At 37.3% G+C, this 22,545-nt stretch overlaps 1 protein-coding gene across 1 annotated transcript; it reads left to right on the top strand.

Annotated features, from left to right (window-relative positions):
- The first annotated feature begins 6,150 nt into the window (after positions 1-6,150).
- Positions 6,151-7,413, top strand: LOC139862381 (mitochondrial uncoupling protein 5-like). Its single transcript, XM_071850976.1, has one exon. It carries the CDS (start codon positions 6,356-6,358, stop codon positions 7,277-7,279), a length of 924 nt encoding a protein of 307 aa, XP_071707077.1. The 5' UTR covers positions 6,151-6,355; the 3' UTR covers positions 7,280-7,413.
- The last annotated feature ends 15,132 nt before the right edge of the window (positions 7,414-22,545 follow it).

Raw genomic sequence — 22,545 nt, 5'->3', positions numbered from 1 at the left:
AGAAAAAAATAAATGGTGGGGAAGGGAGGTGGTGACTAGTTCACTAGTTGCCACTTTGGCCCAATGTCGGATTTGGTCCCTCGAGTTTGAAAGCGGGTGCGTGAATTAACCAAACGAATATTTTTAAAAACGCTTGAGTAAACGAGTGATGTTATAATTAAATAAGGGGAATATTATGAACGTTAGTCAACGAAAACTACGAATTTAAATAACGAAAGATATTATTTAAAAAAAAAAGATAGTGTTAAAAATAAATTTAACGGAAAAACGCTTGATGTTACAATCTTGGCCATCGACGCGACGCGCCCCCATTTGCGCGGCGCGTTTTAGTACAGATAAGTAGCTGGCCGACGATTTCACATACAAAACCAATTTTTCCAAACTCAAACACTTTAAACGTTAACTCGTTCAATGACTGACATATTTCATATAATTCAAATGATTACGAGTTTACAAAAAGATTTCAACAACCCAAACAACCACCTTTGTAATTTCGACCCAAATATACCTTTAGACGAGTTAGGACTCTATAACCAACCTGATACCAAGAGCGTAATTCCGGGGACTACCAAACCCCCAAATATCCAAAAGCTACCCCGTCGAGCCCAAGCACTCCTATACATCTAGTCTAACAACTAGCTAGCTTCATAATCACAATACCTATAAAAAGGTAAACAACGAGAGGGGTAAGCATAAAGCTTAGTAAATGCAATAATTATACATATACATATATAATCTACTTACTTGCAAACACTTACACAATTACCGTATACATGCTAGCAATCTAATTAGCATACCATCACAAAGTATAAAGCTAATAATCTCCAATACCGCAAGCTGGCATAACCAATAACATATATTCATCACAATATAAAATGCTAAATAAACAGCACACACAATTTGGTTAACCATACCCACGCTATGGTGCTACCGGCTCTTTGGTTCACACCATACGTCACATGCTATGGCGCTACCGGCTCTTTGGTTCACGCCACTACGCATTTTTCATGATGCTACCGGCTCTTTGGTTCACATCATAACACTGAGTCATACTCACGCTAAAGTGCTACCGGATCTTTGGTTCACACTCTAACAAACTCACGCTAAGGTGCTACTGGCTCTTTGGTTCACACCCTAACAACTCATGGTATAGTGCTACCGGCTCTTTGGTTCACACTACAACACACATGCTATGATGCTATCGGCTCTTTGGTTCACATTCGCACATGCTATGGCACTACTGGCCATAGCACATAAATAAATACACTATATACATACACGTATAATTATTCCACTCACCTTGGAATGCCCGCACAAGTCATGTATAACATGATCTCCATCCTCATATCCGAGCAAGTAACCACCTATATCACACACAGGCACAATATGCACATAAATAACAATTCTCTAAAAGAGAACCCGACACTCACATCCCTTAGTCAAGGGATCTCACCTTGCTCGTTTGACCCGCCCATTTATCTCCTAATGAGCTTAACCCAATCACCACTTCGGGTGGTAATTTAAACCCACACTAATAAGTACAAGTTAACTCAATTTATACTTTATAATAACTAGACCAACCTAGGTCCCGACACTAGATTACTACTTAAGTAGTGATCATTTCAAACACCATTTACACAAAAATCTCAACATGTGCAATATTGATCCATATTGCTTTTGACCACAATTGACTTATGTTAAAACATCACTTTGACTCAAAATCACTTCTCATGTGTGATTACTTCCAAAAACGCCATTTAACACTTAATATAAGTGTTTAAACATCCATTTGACCAAAACTAGTGTCATCATCAACTTTGACCCAATTCAACTTACCCATTTTGACATAAGTCCCAAAATGCCCAAAATCACTAACGGCTAGTGATTATATTTCCAAAACACCAATTAACACCTAATCAAGTATATACATACTTGATTCACCAAAACTTGACTCAGAACTCATTTTGACACCAAACCAAGTCAACATCCATTTTGACTACCAAACTTGTTCTTAAGAACATTAAAACCATCAATACACTTACAAACTAGTGACTAACACCCAAATCTATGACAAATACTTCCAAATTCATCATCAAACACTAAACCCACAATAATCGGGTTTACTTACACTAACAATACCCAAAACTCCCAAATTTCACAAGAAATGGGGTTTATAACCCTAACTAGCACAAACCCTAACCCCAAATCAAAATAAAAGTAATTAAATCGAACCAAGGGTTTACCTCAACTCCAAAACCGAGCTAGTAACAAGAAACATCAAGGAGAACCAAAACTCGCTTCCAATTTGGGCAAAAATCAACATCTTCATCACCAACTCAAGCTTTCTCTCTCTAGAACTCACTCTCTCTCTCTCTCTCTCTCTCTCTCTCTCTCTAGGATAAGATGAGAGTGTTTGTGGATAAGAAATGAGCTCCTAATGAGCCTTGGGTCAGTTTTGTGGCCAAAAACCCGACCCCAAAGTGAAAGGACCAAAACACCCTTCAAAAACTTAAAAATCACGAAGCTTGCTGTCAGCACATTTTGCACGCCGCGCAAATGAGTGCGCGCCGCACACTATAACTGAAAAGGAAATCAGCTCGCTTTTCTGATTCTGAAGTTCAGGGACTGAAATTGACTGATTCTGATTCTGATGTAAATTCTGAAAATGCATAAATGTTAGGTTGACTTTTAGTGGCAGTTTCTGATGTACAAAATTCAGGATCTTACAGACCCCTACCAGGAACCACTGCCCGAATGGATGTGTTCTCGGGTACCGTCGATCGGGCTCGGATTTCTGCCCGAACGTGTGTGTTACGTGCAAATGATGAGAGTCGTTGAAAGAAATGATCTACTGATGCAAAAAAAATCGCTGTTAAAAAAAATAGATAATAGATGTTCATAATTAAGGTTTCTTGGTAAATTTCTTGTGCAACTAATAAAAAGTAGTTTGAAATTCTAGATTCGATTATACAAATCACAATTTTCCACATATTTGACATAAATGTATCTGAATGTGACCCAATAAACATTTGATACTTTGATTGCAAGAAACACGGTCCGCTAAGTAGTTTGTGATATCCTATAAAGAGATATTGGAATCCAATATCATGTGAACAATGTTCGATATTTTTCTTACCAAAAAAATACTGTTCCATTTTTATTCTCCCTAACAAAATTTTATTGATTTTAGAACAGATTATATTAGATGAATGCTATTTGTTCTTATATTTAGTATCTGCAATTTTTCATAAAATAATAAATGATTGAAATTAATAAACGATGTAAATTGAGAAACTAGTATATCATGCGTGTAAAGTTTTTAAAACAACCAAAATTATAAACTGACGAGATGAAGAGAGTATATCATTATTGAGTCAGAAGATATAACAATAAGAATTAAATTATGTTAAAAATAATTGTACATTTTGCAAGTTGAGAGTAGTTATTTGCAGGAAGTGGGTAGTTATTTCTAATGTACAAGTAAAACAAGCATGTCTGAATTTCTTATTGACAGCCCTTAGGGCTGTCGTTAAAAAAGTTCCAATATCAATTGGATTTTCGTTATGAAAATTTAACTTGTTTCTTACCATGTCACCGTAATAATCATCTTCCTTTTTTTTTATTAGGACGAGTTTCATTACAAATTCTTTCTCCAAATCATGATTACAAATTTTTTATGTGTCATTATACTATTTAATAAGATAAGATGATTGATAAGAAAAAATAATAAATCAATTTTTTCACACGTTAATATAAGAACTTTTTTTTGAAAGGCAACAAGTATTATTAATATAAGAAAACACGATACATACTAGCAAGAAGCTAGATAGGACACGAAACAAACGCACAGATAAAACTCACAAAACTGGAAAAAAAAACTCGAAAACTAAAGGAAACACGATAACATGAGACACTAATTAGACACACCACAACTAGACATGGAATCTATGTTTCCGGGTCTGAGGGCGCGCAGGAAGAGTAACATGAGCAACACCAAACATCATCATCGTCCTCCACCGAATCATTCATCACATTCTAGATAAAATATCGTTCGTCCCATCGAAAGTTATCCCGACGTCGGTTACGTTTCATATTTCTCCTTCCCCAAACGTATTTAATGAAACGACTTTTAATTAGAGGATGGACCTTTCTTTCTTTAACACGAAAACGAGCTACCGCGATATCTTTCAAATCGACACAATTCTCATTTAATAAATTTGGATCATCGAAACAGTTCTCATTTATTAAAATAGGAACATCCCCATCAGATTTGGATGTCAACGTGTCCAACCCAATAGGGGAATTAGTAACATCAGGCGGCCCAGTAGATTCGTCAGGCCCAAAAAGATTTTGAAACTTGGGACTTCCAAGCCGTCCCTTTTTTCACGCGTGCAGAAACCCTTCTCGAGACTTGGATAGCCGACGTTGGGAATCACATCAGAATCCCTCGACCATTGTGCTTCATCCTCCAATCGACCATCACCTGAATTGTACTCCGGCGTGGAGGTCGCAGCCGGAAGATCGTCAACCGGAACCGACGAATTATTACTTTTCTCCGGGACAAACTCGCCTTCTTCCACATCAACTGCCACTTTTTCTGATTCGCAATTTGATCCGACACCAGTGCTAACATTGTTATCTTCAGCACACGATTCATTAATCACGTTCTCACTAGGTAATTCGTCATCCCCTATACTAGTATCATTTGCAGTTCCCGGTTTAGGAATGGGTTTACAGGAGCTATTCGACTCCACTCTGCCATCATCCTCAACCCGGATCTTATTAACCTTGATCAGAGACCAAGAGACACGATCTTTGCAAAAACTGAACACGAGATTGTGGTTGCTCACTGACAGAGGAAGGTTATATTCGAAATATTTACCTCCGACCTTAATCTCAATATGGTTGGAAATAGGAAGCTGGAAATCCTTGGGTTCATGTTTAAAACCTTCAAGCAAGTTAGCATAACTTTTGCCTTCCCAATTTATGGATTTATCCTTACCATGGTTCCATGGAGCAGGTGGAAAGTCCTCGACATTCAAAAAATTATCACAATCTTTACTCGATGGACGGTTAACACGATTCCTCTCCAACGCCTTGTAAGCACGAATCCACTTTCCATTAACTTGTATGATGTTCAAAACCTTTGTGAAAGAATCTATATCGTTAATATCCTCAAATCGAACATATCCGAAGCATTGGCCGCTCGACAATCTTTTACGTGCAAAATACACGTCCTTAAGAGCTCCATATTTCTCGAAAACACTCCGGCAATCGAATCGAGACCATGTCTCCGGAAAGTTTTTTTTTTTTTTTTTTGGTAAGCAAGGAAACTCTCCTATGAACGAGCACATTGGTTCCCCCATAGAAGGTAAAACCTCGGGTAATCAAGCCCCCCGAGCGCGAGACCTGGTACCGGGTGAATTGCGCATTATGCGCAACCTCTAGTCGCACTCCCTTTTTGAACAATTTGGCATAGCCAGGAATTGAACCCGGGTGGTGTGCTTCATTGGGCAACTCGGTGGCCACTCAGGCAAGCTTGAATGGTTTTTATGTCTCCGGAAAGTTGAAAATCAAAAACGATATAACTCGATTATCACACGACTTGGAGAACGAGTGGCCATTTGGCTTCGACATGGAAGTCACCTCATCGTTAGCCGTTATCTAGCCGAAGAAGAGAAGTTGTTACAATTGGACGGGGTGTTGAAGATTGTTAATGGAAATGTATAGAAAGTAGCCGGAAAGTAGCCGGAAATGTAAAGGGTTATTTGCTATACAGAAGCTGATATTTTCCACGTTAATATAAGAACTAAATTATAGTTTTCATTTTTATGTAACGGTTAGACTCTTTCATTTTTATGAAAGGGTCTTTAGCTCTAAAATCTTTTACAATATTTTTGTCAAAAGAAAGTATTAAATTAAATTAATGTGTCACTAAATTTTAACGTTTATATTCAGCAAATAAATTCTCTAATTAACAAAACCCATATCAATTTATTTATGTAACGGCATAGCCTTTCAAAAAAAAAAAATTTATGTAACGGCATATACCAAATCTTGTAAAAATAAATTTTATATGCAACGGCAATTACCCAAAATTCTGCTATTTATATTGTATGATACATATTTACTTTACTTGTTCAACTTTCCTCAAAAAGCATCATACCATCTCATCATTAACTCCTCTTTCTTTGTAGCATATGTCTCATAGACCAAACATCCCCCACTTTTCCTCCAATTCAATCTCCGTCCACATAAACCCTGCTCCTCATCACTTTAATTAATTTCCCATTTTCCGGTTTTTACACAATTTGTTTTTCAAATTATTAAATCTATTTGGAAAATAATAATAATAATGGGATTAAAAGGATTTGTTGAAGGTGGCATAGCATCAATAGTAGCCGGATGTTCAACACACCCCCTTGATCTCATCAAGGTCCGGATGCAACTTCAAGGTGAAAACCATCAGGTTCGACCCGCTCCGGCTTCATTGGGTACCAACATCCCCGTCACCGGCCCTCCACGTGTAGGGCCAGTTGCTGTTGGGATGCGGATCATTCAACAAGACGGAGCGGCTGCCTTATTTTCCGGCATATCTGCTACCGTTCTCCGTCAAACGCTTTATTCTACTACTCGTATGGGTCTCTATGATGTGCTGAAAATCAGATGGACAGATCCTGAAACCGGAAACATGAAACTTTGGAAAAAGATAGGTGCCGGATTGATCGCTGGTGGAATCGGTGCTGCGGTTGGAAACCCGGCTGACGTGGCAATGGTTCGAATGCAGGCCGATGGGAGGCTGCCAGCAGCGCAACGTCGTAATTATAAGAGCGTTGTGGATGCAATCACACAAATGACGAAAAACGAGGGGATTGGTAGTCTGTGGCGCGGTTCATCTCTTACGGTGAACCGCGCAATGTTAGTAACTGCATCGCAGTTGGCATCGTACGATCAGATCAAGGAGGCGATATTGGAAAAGGGTGTGATGAAAGACGGGCTCGGTACTCATGTGACTGCAAGTTTTGCGGCTGGGTTTGTGGCTTCTGTAGTCACGAACCCAATCGATGTGATTAAGACTCGGGTTATGAATATGAAGGTGGAGCCTGGAAAAGTGCCACCGTATGCGGGCGCAGCTGATTGCGCCCTGAAAACTATCAGAACTGAAGGTCCGATGGCTCTATACAAAGGATTTATTCCTACAATATCAAGGCAGGGACCATTTACTATAGTGTTATTTGTCACATTGGAACAGGTCAGGAAATTGTTAAAAGATTTCTGAATATTATTTGATGGTGACGACATATGATTTGGTTTCGGGCAGAATAAAGTTCTCCTAGATTTATTGTTTTATTTAGTACTGTCATTGTTTTTTAACTTAAACTTATATTATAATATAAAATGCAATAACTATATTTGGGATTTTTTATTTTATAATTTTATTTTTACTTGATATTTACAAAAACTTATTAGAATCAGCCATCTTTAGAGTAATTTTAATAGTGTTAGTTGATTATTAGTTGAATATATATCAATTTCCTTCTTAATTTCCTATATATCTTTCTTAATGTGTCCGAATATGCGTTTTTGTTTAAGTTTATGGCAAAAGGTTTTAGATATTGTTTTTGATTTAGAGTAGATACCTATCTGCCAATATTGAATGTTATATTAATATATTCTAGTAATATACTTTTTGTAAACTAGAGTATATAAACAAAGCACATAAGCATGTGATTTTTTTTTTTTTTTTAATTGGAAGTAATAAAGTCAGAGGGATGCGTGATGTATCCGTTTTATTCTTTTATATCAAGCAAAATGGAGTAGATTGTAGATGTGGGAATGTATTCTAGATTACTAAAATCTTATCCTCATGCAAATGCACTTTCTGCACTAATTAATTACCAGATGAGTTGAACAAAAAGTTTTCAAATACAAAAGAACAAAATTTGTACTCCGTAAGCGTAAAGAGTTAGTCATGGTAGATGTTTGATGGAATCATTATTTTTGGAAGAGAGGGCAATAATACTGCATCACAATTTTTTATTGTTAAATTAATAGTCATTTACTTAAATAGATAAAACTAGTTTTCGAACCCTCGCTTCGCGCCGGGGGTTCGGTTTCGTTTAGTTTGTAAAATTTATTTCGTGGCTAACGATGATGTCGTTGAACCGCAACTCGAGTCGAACTAAAAGCTATAACCCGTGAAAGATTTAAATGCTATTTTAAATTAACAATATATGTGTATCTCCGCGTTTCGCTATGGAATTGTGGACTTTTAAAAATTTAACGCAAAATCAAAGTGTATGAAAAGTACCCCCAAATATTTAGCGTTTTTTAAAAAGCGTCCGTTTTGCGTATAGTTAGTGACATTGTGTTTCTAAAATTATTTCGAGTTTAACGATGGTGTCGGAAAAATTTAACTCGTTGCGAGCGAGAAGATATGACCCGTTGAATATTTAGGTGAGTTTATTTAAGATTTTTTATGAAAATGATTATTCGACACTTTACCTCCTGTTTGGGGGTCGATTTGAATTTTTGAAAAAGTGTTAGGGGCTTTGTTTGTGAAATGAAATTTTAGTTAAAATTAAAAAAAAAAAAGTGAAAATTAAAAAATACCCGTAGTTACTTTCATAACTTTTGTCTATTAGATATAGTTATTATAGTTATAATTATAATGAGAACATAGGCACCTATCTAAAGTCACCTAAATCCCTTAGATCATGCTCTGTTACCACTTGTAACAACCCAAACCAAACCACAATCAATCCCGCGTAAATATTACATAAAAAAAAATTTCTTTGTTCAGCTGGTGGCGCGGCGCGCCAGACATTCGCGCGGCGCACAGAATGGCCTGGACAGGCTGCTGTCTCCAAAAGTCAAAAACACAAAAATGTTTGACCACTTCCCGACGTATTTAGGCAAAACACTTTTCACAACACATTAACATAGTTAAAACTAACACGTTCCATTAATAAAAAGGGTTTTACGACACCGGGCCCACATGTGCCCAAATTACCCCTTTAAGTATAAAATACAAGTTTCGACCCCACAATTTTAAACACAAAATAAAAGCCGAGCATGGCGATTGGGGATACGCTACCCAATCCTAATTAATCCAAAAGCAAGCCTTCTAAAGCAACTACGTGAGCCACTAGCTCCCACGCTTACCCGAGCCACCTCATCCAAGCAAATCTATAAAAATGTAAACAACGAGAGGGTAAGCTAATGCTTAGTGAGTGAAAATATACTACATACATATATATGCATAAAATGGACACGCCACACAAATAATCAAATACCGCATACCGAAGCATCCAAGCATAAAGGCAAGCTAGTCTAAGCATACCGTACGATCACTAAGCAACAAGCTAACAATGTCAACAATAAGGTAAGTTCACCAACGACGATGTGAACAACGCCATTAATCTACACCCAGAGGGTTAGCTACATCACAACAATACGACAATATATATATATATATATATATATATATATATATATATATATATATATATATATATATATATATATATATATATATATATATATATATATATATATATATATATATATATTTATATTTATATTTATATTTATATTTATATTTATATATATATATATATATATATATATATATATATATATATATATATATATATATATATATATCACAATAATACGACAAACATCGATGTTCACAACATCCAAAAGTATTCAAGATCTCAAGGCTAGCTCAACGAATGGTATCGTCAACATCGAACTTAAATCCCATTCGTCCCAATTAACGTGGTATCGTCAACATCGAACTTAAAACCCACGTATGAGGTATCGTCAACATCGAACTTAAAACCCTCATCGAATGAATTAATGTGGTATCGTCAACATCGAACTTAAAACCCACATATGAGGTATCGTCAACAACGAACTTTAAACCCTCATCAACGTCACTACAATAGTCGTATGGCATCGTCAACATCGAACTTAAATTCCATACATGAGGTATCGTCAACATCGAACTTTAAGCCCTCATCAACACTACAATATACTCTAGGGTATGGTATCGTCAACATCGAACTTTAACCCATAACCCACAAATAAATAACTCATATACATACGTATAAAATATTACACTCACAAGCCCATGTGATAATGTACACACGAAGTGTGCATCTCGCCAAAGGTGGTCAACCAAAACGCACAACCGTGCCAATTGGACATGTACCCAAGTCCATCAAATCCACCTATATGTGAAGTGAGCTCTATAACCGAGAACCACTTCACCCGACCCGCATCCATCCTACACATACATATGCATATAAGATATTAACACTCACCTTGTCGCCTTGAAGAATTCCACCGAATAATCCGCAATCGCCGATGGAATGTACCTATTCCATTTATCACATAACAAGTAACACAATTAGGGTGGATATACAAATCAACCCAAATTGACAACTAGTGCAATTTCGACCCAAATGCACTTTCAAGCACAAACCGCGCCCAAACTAACCAATAATCACTAACACAAGTGAGAATGGTCCTAATATGCCAATCAAACCCAATCATAGGTGTTAAACACCTATCTTGCCCAAAATGACACTTAAACCCTAATTTGACCCATAAAAAGTCAATATCACGCCATTAGCAAGTTTTGACACCAAAACATATTTAACTCGGTTTTATACTTCAACTTAATCCATTTTAACTTTATAAACCTTTTTAAATCGACAATTGGGTCATAATCATCAACAAACCCTAACTTTGACTCTAGTCAAAATTAGTCAACCACAAGAACCCTAATGGTTTCCAAAACATCAATAATCACTAATACTAGTGATTATATACCATTTACAAGTCTTAAACATGGTTAAATCATTAACCAACCCAAAACCCACCAACATCAACAATAATTAGCTACAATTACCCATTTCACCTCCTAAATGAGTTTTACAACTAACTAGCTCAAAACCTTAAACTTGAATATCAAATTACAAAGATGAAATTCGGAGTTTGAACTTACCAATACCGCCAAAATGATGCCGTTGACGAGTAGAACAACTTTAATACTTGAGACTTGACCCGAATCAAACTTCTCCTTCTCCAAATGGAGCTTTCTCACACTTAAAATGGGTTTCTCACTCTAGGGTTTGATGAGAGTGTTTGATGAGTGAAATGTGATCCAAGATGATCAATGGATCAGTTTTGATGACCCCAAACCGACCCCAAGTGAAAAGACCAAAGTACCCCTCATTTAAACCCTTTAAAAATGCTGAAAATTGCATCAGCAGCAATCGGAGCGCCGCTCCATAAGGTGGAGCGCCGCTCCAACCTTCAGGTCAGTTTTCAGTAACTTGTTTTGGCCATAACTTTTTGACCGTAGCTCCGTTTTCGACGAATCAAATATCGTTGGAAACGTAATAAGATTTTCTTTCCAATGGTAAGGCTTTTAAACATCAACACAAACTTTATTTGGGGTTGAAAAGATACGTACACACCTTGTCACTTCAGACAACGTCCAGTTTTCCTTCGACGTTCGAGCAACACGTACATGCTTCGTACACTTCATACACGCATCGTACACCATAAATACATTATGTACAATAAATATTTGGGTCTTACAACTCTCCCCCACTTAAATTCAATCACGTCCTCGTGATCTTCGTCACTTAACCAATCCGGACCTACACCCTATGGTCCTTCGACGTACTTTCGATGTCCACAACAATTCCCACAAATCCGAAGATTTCGCTCAACTCCTTTAGGCGGCTTTACTCAAAAGTTACCCTTCCGCTTTAAATCATCATCCGTGATTTACCAAATTCTACCAAACTGAGCACTAAATCTTGCTTCGTCCCCGAACCGGAACGAACTCATGCCTCGACCGCATGACATAAACGAGCTAACATTCCAAATCTCGTATCAAGTTAGAAATCCCTTTAGCGTACCCTTAACATGTACATCGCTAAAGTAACAACACACCAATAATATAGCCAACAAACAAAACAATGGGGCCGACGAAAAGTGAATCCTCACGATTGGATACCACTTGCCCCACATCCTTACGCATACGTGGCCGATGAAAAGTGGTAGATCAAACGTTAACCACTTGCCACTACGCAACAAGAGGCCTACAAAAGTGCAACCGAGACGTTAACACTTACCTCAATCACACATGTGGCCGACGAAGAGCGATAGGTCAAACGTTAATCACTCGCCACATAACCAACTACCTACATGTGATCGACGAAGAGCGATAAGTCAAACGTTAATCACTCGTCACATGCCTCACACATGGCCAAACCAAAGCGATTCCTAACGGAAAACGCATTTCACACACAATTAAGTAGCCAACGAAAAGCGAATCCTAACGGGTATCACTTATTACTTATCACATTCCAACCGTGGCCAACGAAAAGTGAATCCTCGCAATTGGATAGCACTTGCCACAATACAACAAGCAAACTAAGTATATACGCATACATAGAATCATTCCACTCACCTTGGAATCTCCCGCACACGCGAACATCGCCATCACAATCGAGCAAGCACCACCTATATCGCGCATAGGCACAAAACAATAATTCTCTAAAGGAGAATCCGTCACGCACATCCCTTAACCGAGGGATCTCACCTTGCTCATCAAACACGTCCAATATCTCTCAACGAGATTTACCACATTACCACCTCGGTGATAATTTAAGTCCAAAATCATAAGTACAATTTTAACCGAAATTGTACTCTACCGCAAATTGACCAAATCTAGGTCCCGACACCAATTTCGGATCCACTATGAGCATCATCCGAAATCTCACACTAAAAACCTCCTCGTGTGGGAGTGTAACTCCCCCACTTGGAACTACGTTCCATAACCACATCTCGTACACCCGCACAATGCTACCAAAGGTAGACTTTACCAATAATTGGGTTCACACGGCCCATAACCATGTCTTGCTCCAATCTTGAGCACACAAAGGATTTCAACCAATCCTTAACACTTCGAACGAAAAGTGTACCGCAAATTACACAACTCCACTCTCGCATTCATCCAATTGCTATAGCTTGTCAAACTTCACCCAGTCACTCATGTAACTAAGGGTTTCACTTCGGTACCCTAAGTACAATGTAACCGCAACATAATCGGAGTCGAACACCACGCTAGTAGGTATAAAAGAGGCACCTAATGTCGCGTCACGTAGACTCCTTTACCAACATACATCGAGATCCGAAACACTCGATTTCTCGGGTTTCATCCCACCCGTCGAACCTCATGGTTCATCAACTTCAACACAAGAGCAAACACGCTCTAGCATCTGAACACCAAAACTCATTTCCATGGCTTGGTAGAAACATTTCCCAAATACTAAGGAATGCTTGGTTACACCAAGTCTTACGCCCTTCGCCCGACAATTAAACGTTACCATAGGGTACTTCCATTAGGAACATCACCCGTATCAATAACATGTACAACAAAATTAAAACCTTAAGGGTCTCACTCGAACGAGCTTAACGACCCGATACCAACCAAAATGCCTAAGCGCCCAAGGATTCGCACCATAGAGTCAAGACACAACACACCACTTATACGCTCTACTGAGAGCAAACCGGAGCCATAAACGTAAACCCCCCGCTTGAAATGTCCCGTTCTTATTGATTAAAAACGTTCCATATTAATTGATTTCGTTGCGAGGTTTTGACCTCTATATGAGACGTTTTTCAAAGATAAGAACGGGACATTTCAGTTGGTATCCGAGCGTTGGTCTTAGAGAACCAGAATTTTGCATTAGTGTGTCTTATCGAGTTTGTTAGGATGCATTAGTGAGTTTGGACTTCGACCGTGTTTACTTGAAAAATGATTGCTTAACAAATTTTGTTGGAAACTATATATTTTTAACATGTGAATATTATAGGATATATTAATCTCTTAACGTGTTTGATATTATGTGATAGATGTCTACCTCTAGAACAAGTCCCATTGACTCACCTAATAATAACGAAGAGTCGAATATATATTGGACTGATTCACAAGTTCCCGAAGAAGAACCGGAAGAAGAATCAGAACCGGAAGAGGAGGAACCGGAGGAGGCAATAGAACCGGTGGGGGAAATAATAAAACGATTAAGTAAAAGAAAATCCTCAACCAACCGACTAAGGTTAATTATGGTCAATGGTGTTTCCGCCAAGGAAGCAAAATATTGGAAGGATTACCAATTCTCCTATGAATCGGATTCCGACGAGAATTCCGATGATGTTATAGAAATTACCCCAACTGAATTTAAAAAGGCAAAAGAAAATAATAAGGGAAAGGGCATAAAAATAGAGAAATCTAATTCCAACCCCGATGAACTTTATATGTATCGTCAACCCCCGAAGCCCTTAAGTTGTAACAATAACCCGGGAACCTCTAAACCACCAGGTTTTTCTAAACCAATGTGGAAAACGACGGCTCGTATTAGGGGAACATTATATATCCCTAAAAACTTGGCAAAACGAACCAAAACCGAAGAAGAAGAAACGGGCGAGTCGGAATAAGATAGTTGTATTCGTGTGGTGTAATATATGTAATATATTGTGCTTATGCTTTATGATATATGTAAAAATTTCTTGTATTAATAAGTATTTTTTTTTTATGTATCTAACTCTTGTCTATTTTACAGTATAAAAACACAAAATGGATAGACAACCCAATATTTTAAGAGACCTACCCGGAGACATGATTGATGAAATCTTGACTAGAGTCGGTCAGAATTCCTCGGCACAACTATTTAAGGCGAGATCAGTTTTTAAGACATTCGAAGAACGTTCCAAGAATACCTTGGTTTATAAAAGGATTTCGTTCGAAAGATGGGGGATATCACATTGGGAAATCCATAAGTTACGATGTGTTTACTTTGACGCATATATTGCGGGGAACCCAAATACTATTTTACGCAACGGGTTAAGAAATTATTTTGACTCAATATATCCGAATATAGGACTTCGTGATTTAGAAAAAGCGGCTAACATGCAACATAAAGAAGCATGTTATGCTTACGGATTAGTAATGTTCGCTTCTCACCAAAGTGAGAACAAGAACATCGGGCTACAACTATTAAACAAAACGTTCTCACAAGTGACGGAGTCGGTAATTGGGGTAAGAAATGAGGTTTTTAGGTTATTACGAGACTGTTGGTCATTTTTTTTTTTTTTTTTTGAAAGGCAAGGTTAGTTTTTAGTTGTTAGACTCAAACTTGGGTCACTCTCAAATCCATGAAACATGCCCTCGTCCCTTTGATGACGTTACAACACGCTGTCTTATCAACGGCCATAACGGTTATGTTCCACAAGACCAAGGATGGGAAGTAGTCCTAGTAAAACCAGAATGCATGACTTGTTTCTGGACATATGAATTACGTATCTTTATTGCCTTTGCTGAACGACTTGTGTACTAGCTAGAATTATCTTCACAACTATCTTGTATCAAAGTTATTGTGTGCTATATTTCATGCTTTATGTAAAATAAGCGGTATTGTAAGTTTGTAAAATATTGTATAAAAGTTTGAACGCGAAATATTATTACAATCAGTTTTTCATATAGAATTGTAGTAGTTGAATTGTATATTAGCTACTAAGTATGAACTTAACGGGTAGGTACTACCCGAATTTAAACTTATAAAACGCTAATATGAAGAAAAAGCTTTTATAAATGAGTTCATATTATGCTACGAAATACTATTAACTACTCTTAATATTCTGTATGATTAACTTGTTCCATTTGACTATTTTGAAGGAAATGGCACCGACTACTCAACACACCGTGAATATGAATGAAGAGGAATTCCGTACTTTTCTAGCTTCAAACATAGCCGCAGTACAGCCTGCGCTACATACCAACAATAACCTTGGATCTAGCAGTACAGTAAATCGTGTAGGATGCACCTACAAAGAATTCACTGCCTGCAAACCTTTGGAATTTGATGGAACCGAAGGACCGATCAGATTGAAACGTTGGACCGAGAAGGTCGAATCGGTGTTTGCCATAAGTAAGCATACTGAAGAGGACAAAGTGAAGTACGCTACGCATACCTTCACAGGTTCTACGTTAACATGGTGGAATACCTATCTAGAGTAAGTGGGACAAGATGATGCGTACGCACTACCGTGGTCAACATTCAAGCACTTGATGAACGAGAAGTACCGTCCCAGAACCGAGGTCAATAAGCTCAAGACAGAACTTAGAGGGTTACGAACCCAAGGATTTGATATTACCACATACGAAAGACGATTCACAGAATTGTGCCTATTGTGTCCGGGAGCGTTCGAAGATGAGGAAGAGAAAATCGACGCGTTTGTGAAAGGATTACCGGAAAGAATTCAAGAAGATATACGTTCACAAGAGCCCGCCTCCATACAACAGGCATGTAGAATGGCTCACAAACTAGTGAACCAGATTGAGGAAAGAATTAAAGAACAGACGGCTGAAGAGGCCAATGTGAAGCAAGTCAAAAGAAAGTGGGAGGAAAACGGTGATAAGAATCACCAATACAACAACAACAGCAATTACAATAATAATCGCAACAATTATCCCAACAATCGCAACATCAATCGCAACTACAACAAATGGCACAACAACAACAACAACAACAACAACAACAACAACAACAACAACAACAACAACAACAACAACAACAACAACAACAACAACAACAACAACAACAACAACAACAGCAGCAACTACAACAATCATCCCAACAACAATAACAACCGCAACAACAACAATAATCAGAAGCAGCTATGCCAAAGGTGTGAAAAGTATCACTCGGGGTTCTGCACCAAATTTTGTAACAAGTGTAAATGAAATGGTCATAGCGCGGCGAAGTGTGAGGTCTACGGACCAGGGGTTAACAGAACGAAAGGAACAAATGGTGTCAGAACGAGTAATGGCGGAGCAAGTAGTGTCGGAGCAAGTTATGCCAATGTAGTTTGTTATAAACGAGGAAAACCGGGCCACATTATTAGAAAATGCCCGAACCAGGAGAACACGAATGGACAAGGCCGCGGAAGAGTTTTCAATATTAATGCGACAGAGGCACAGGAAGACCCGGAGCTTGTTACGGGTATGTTTCTTATTGACAATAAATCTGCTTAAGTTTTATTTGATTCGGGTGCGGATAGAAGCTATATGAGTAGAGATTTTTGCGCTAAATTAAGTTGTCCATTGACGCCGTTGGATAGTAAATTTTTACTCGAATTAGCAAACGGTAAATTAATTTCAGCTGATAATATATGCCGGAATCGAGAAATTAAACTGGGTAGCGAAATATTTAAGATTGATTTGATACCAGTAGAGTTAGGGAGTTTTGATGTAATAGTTGGCATGGACTGGCTGAAGAAGGTGAAAGCGGAGATCGTATGTTATAAAAATGCAATTCGCATTGTACGAGAAGAAGGAGAACCCTTAATGGTGTACGGAGAAAAGGGCAACACGAAGCTACATCTTATTAGTAATTTGAAGGCACAAAAACTAATAAGAAAAGGTTGCTATGCTGTTCTAGCACACGTCGAGAAAGTACAAACTGAAGAAAAGAGCATCAATGATGTTCCCGTCGCAAAAGAATTTCCCGATGTATTTCCGAAAGAATTACCGGGATTACCCCCACATCGATCCGTTGAATTTCAAATAGATCTTGTACCAGGAGCTGCACCAATAGCTCGTGCTCCTTACAGACTTGCACCCAGTGAGATGAAAGAACTGCAAAGCCAATTACAAGAACTTTTAGAGCGTGGTTTCATTCGACCAAGCACATTACCGTGGGGAGCTCCTGTTTTGTTTGTCAAGAAGAAAGATGGTACATTCAGGTTGTGTATCGACTACCGAGAGTTGAACAAACTTACCATCAAGAACCGCTACCCACTACCGAGAATCGACGACTTATTTGATCAACTACAAGGCTCGTCTGTTTATTCAAAGATTGACTTACGTTCCGGGTATCATCAAATACGGGTGAAAGAATATGATATTCCAAAGACTGCTTTCAGAAAACGTTACGGTCATTACGAGTTTATGGTCATGCCGTTTGGTTTAACTAATGCACCAGCTGTGTTCATGGACCTTATGAACCGAGTGTGTGGACCATACCTTGACAAGTTTGTCATTGTTTTCATTGATGACATACTTATTTACTCAAAGAATGACCAATAATACGGTGAACATTTGAGAAAGGTGTTAGAAGTATTGAGGAAGGAAGAATTGTACGCTAAGTTTTCAAAGTGTGCATTTTGGTTGGAAGAAGTTCAATTCCTCGGTCACATAGTGAACAAAGAAGGTATTAAGGTGGATCCGGTAAAGATAGAAACTGTTGAAAAGTGGGAAACCCCGAAAACTCCGAAACACATACGCCAGTTTTTAGGACTAGCTGGTTACTACAGAAGGTTCATCCAAGACTTTTCCAGAATAGCAAAACCCTTGACTGCATTAACGCATAAAGGGAAGAAATTTGAATGGAAGGATGAACAAGAGAAAGCGTTTCAGTTATTGAAGAAAAAGCTAACTACGGCACCTATATTGTCATTGCCTGAAGGGAATGATGATTTTGTGATTTATTGTGACGCATCAAAGCAAGGTCTCGGTTGTGTATTAATGCAACGAACGAAGGTGATTGCTTATGCGTCTAGACAATTGAAGATTCACGAACAAAATTATACGACACATGATTTGGAATTAGGTGCGGTTGTTTTTGCATTAAAGACTTGGAGGCACTACTTATATGGGGTCAAAAGTATTATATATACCGACCACAAAAGTCTTCAACACATATTTAATTAGAAACAACTGAATATGAGGCAGCGTAGGTGGATTGAATTGTTGAATGATTATGACTTTGAGATTCGTTATCACCCGGGGAATGCAAATGTGGTAGCCGACGCCTTGATCAGGAAGGACAGAGAACCCATTTGAGTAAAATCTATGAATATAATGATTCACACTAACCTTACTACTCAAATAAAGGAGGCGCAACAAGGAGTTTTAAAAGAGGAAAATTTAAAGGATGAAATACCCAAAGGATCGGAGAAGCATCTTAATATTCTGGAAGACGGAACCCGGTATAGGGCTGAAAGGATTTGGGTACCAAAATTTGGAGATATGAGAGAAATGGTACTTAGAGAAGCTCATAAAACCAGATACTCAATACATCCTAGAACGGGGAAGATGTACAAGGATCTCAAGAAACATTTTTGGTGGCCGTGTATGAAAGACGATGTTGCTAAATACGTAGGAGAATGTTTGACGTGTTCTAAGGTCAAAGCTGAGCATCAGAAACCATCTGGTCTACTTCAACAACCCGAAATCCCGGAATGGAAATGGAAAAACATTACCATGGATTTCATCACTAAATTGCCAAGGACTGAAAGTGGTTTTGTTACTATTTGGGTAATAGTTGATCGTCTCACCAAATCAGCACACTTCCTGTCAATAAGAAAAGATGACAAGATGGATAAGTTAGCACGACTGTATTTGAAGGAAGTCGTCTCCAGACATGGAATACCAATCTCTATTATCTCTGATAGGGATGGCAGATTTATTTCAAGATTCTGGCAGACATTACAGCAAGCATTAGGAACTCGTCTAGACATGAGTACTGCCTATCATCCACAAACTGATGGGCAGAGTGAAAGGACGATACAAACGCTTGAAGACATGCTACGAGCATGTGTTATTAATTTCGGAAACAGTTGGGATCGACACCTACCGTTAGCAGAATTTTCCTACAACGACAGTTATCATTCTAGTATTGAGATGGCGCCGTTTGAGGCACTTTATGGTAGAAAGTGCAGGTCTCCGATTTGTTGGAATGAAGTGAGGGATAGACAGATTACGGGTCCGGAGATAATACAAGAAACTACCGAGAAAATCATCCAAATTCAACAAAGATTGAAAACCGCCCAGAGTCGACAAAAGAGCTACGCGGACAGTAAAAGAAAAGATGTAGAGTTTGAAATTGGAGAAATGGTCATGCTTAATGTTTCACCTTGGAAAGGAGTTGTTCGATTTGGTAAACGGGGGAAACTAAATCCAAGGTACATTGGACCATTCAAGATTATAGATCGTGTCGGACCAGTAGCTTACCAACTGGAGCTACCTCAACAACTCGCAGCTGTACATAACACTTTCCACGTCTCAAATTTGAAGAAATGTTTTGCTAAAGAAGATCTCACTATTCTGTTGGACGAAATCCAAATCAATGAAAAACTTCAATTCATTGAAGAACCCGTCGAAATAATGGATCGTGAGGTTAAGAGACTTAAACAAAACAAGATACCAATTGTTAAGGTTCGATGGAATGCTCGTAGAGGACCCGAGTTCACCTGGGAGGGTGAAGATCAGATGAATAAGAAATACCTGTATTTATTTCCAGAAGATACGTCAACACCTCCAACTGCTTAAAATTTCGGGACGAAATTTATTTAACGGGTAGGTACTGTAGTGACCCGAACTTTTCCATGTTTATATATATATTAAATGAAATTGTTATTTACACGATTAAGTGTTTCTAACATGTTAAGCAATCAAACTTGTTAAGACTTGATTAATTGAAATAGGTTTCATATAGACAATTGACCACCCAAGTTGACCGGTGATTCACGAACGTTAAAACTTGTAAAAACTATACGATGACATATATATGGTTATATATATAGTTAACATGATTTTATTATAAGTATGTAGCTCATTAGGTATTTTAACAATGAGTTATACACATAAAAATGAGACTATTAATTCAAGAAACTCGAAAACGATATATATAACGATTATCGTTATAACAACGTCTTACTAGGTACATATGAATCATATTAAGATATTGATACACTTGGTTAATTATGTTAAATGATAAGTAAATATATTATTAAGTGTATTAACAATGAAATACATATGTAAAAATAAGACTACTAACTTAATGATTTCGAAACGAGACATATATGTAACGATTATCGTTGTAACGACATTTAACTGTATATATATCATACTAAGATATATTATATATCATAATATCATGATAATATAACAATTTAACATCTCATTTGTTATAATAAACAATGGGTTAACAACATTCAACAAGATCGTTAACCTAAAGGTTTCAAAACAACATTTACATGTAACGACTAACGATGACTTAACGACTCAGTTAAAATGTATATACATGTAGTGTTTTAATATGTATTCATACACTTTTGAAAGACTTCAATACAATTATCAAAATACTTATACTTAACAAAAATGCTTACAATTACATCCTCGTTCAGTTTCATCAACAATTCTACTCGTATGCAGCCGTATTCGTACTCGTACAATACACAGCTTTTAGATGTATGTACTATTGGTATATACACTCCAATGATCAGCTCTTAGCAGCCCATGTGAGTCACCTAACATATGTGGGAACCATCATTTGGCAACTAGCATGAAATATCTCATAAAATTACAAAAATATGAGTAATCATTCATGACTTATTTACATGAAAACAAAATTACATATCCTTTATATCTAATCCATACACCAACGACCAAAAACACCTACAAACACTTTCATTCTTCAATTTTATTCATTTAATTGATCTCTCTCAAGTTCTATCTTCAAGTTCTAAGTGTTCTTCATAAATTCCAAAAGTTCTAGTTTCATAAAATCAAGAATACTTCCAAGATTGCAAGTTTACTTCCAAGTTTTCTAAATCCATTCCAAGTAATCATCCAAGATCAAGAAACCTTTGTTACTTACAGTAGGTTATCTTTCTAATACAAGGTAATAATCATATTCAAACTTTAATTCAATTTATATAACTATAACAATCTTATTTCGAGTGGAAATCTTACTTGAAATTGTTTTCGTGTCATGATTCTGCTTCAAGAACTTTCAAGCCATCCAAGGATCCTTTGAAGCTAGATCCATTTTTCTCATTTCCAGTAGGTTTATCCAAGGAACTTGAGGTAGTAATGATGTTCATAACATCATTCAATTCATACATATAAAGCTATCTTATTCGAAGGTTTAAACTTGTAATCACTAGAACATAGTTTAGTTAATTCTAAACTTGTTCGCAAATAAAAGTTAATCCTTCTAACTTGACTTTTAAAATCAACTAAACACATGTTCTATATCTATATGATATGCTAACTTAATGATTTAAAACCTGGAAACACGAAAAACACCGTAAAACCGGATTTACACCGTCGTAGTAACACCGCGGGCTATTTTGGGTTAGTTAATTAAAAACTATGATAAACTTTGATTTAAAAGTTGTTATTCTGGGAAAATGATTTTTATTATGAACATGAAACTATATCCAAAAATTATGGTTAAACTCAAAGTGGAAGTATGTTTTCTAAAATGGTAATCTAGACGTCGTTCTTTCGACTTAAATGACTACCTTTACAAAAATGACTTGTAACTTATTTTTCCGACTATAAACCTATAATTTTTCTATTTAGATTCATAAAATAGAGTTCAATATGAAACCATATCAATTTGATTCACTCAAAATGGATTTAAAATGAAGAAGTTATGGGTAAAACAA

This window comes from Rutidosis leptorrhynchoides, chromosome 8 (assembly GCF_046630445.1).
Source record: "Rutidosis leptorrhynchoides isolate AG116_Rl617_1_P2 chromosome 8, CSIRO_AGI_Rlap_v1, whole genome shotgun sequence".
NCBI lineage: Eukaryota > Viridiplantae > Streptophyta > Magnoliopsida > Asterales > Asteraceae > Rutidosis > Rutidosis leptorrhynchoides.
Note: the sequence above shows the minus strand (reverse complement) of the source record. Positions and strands in the feature narration are given on the sequence as shown.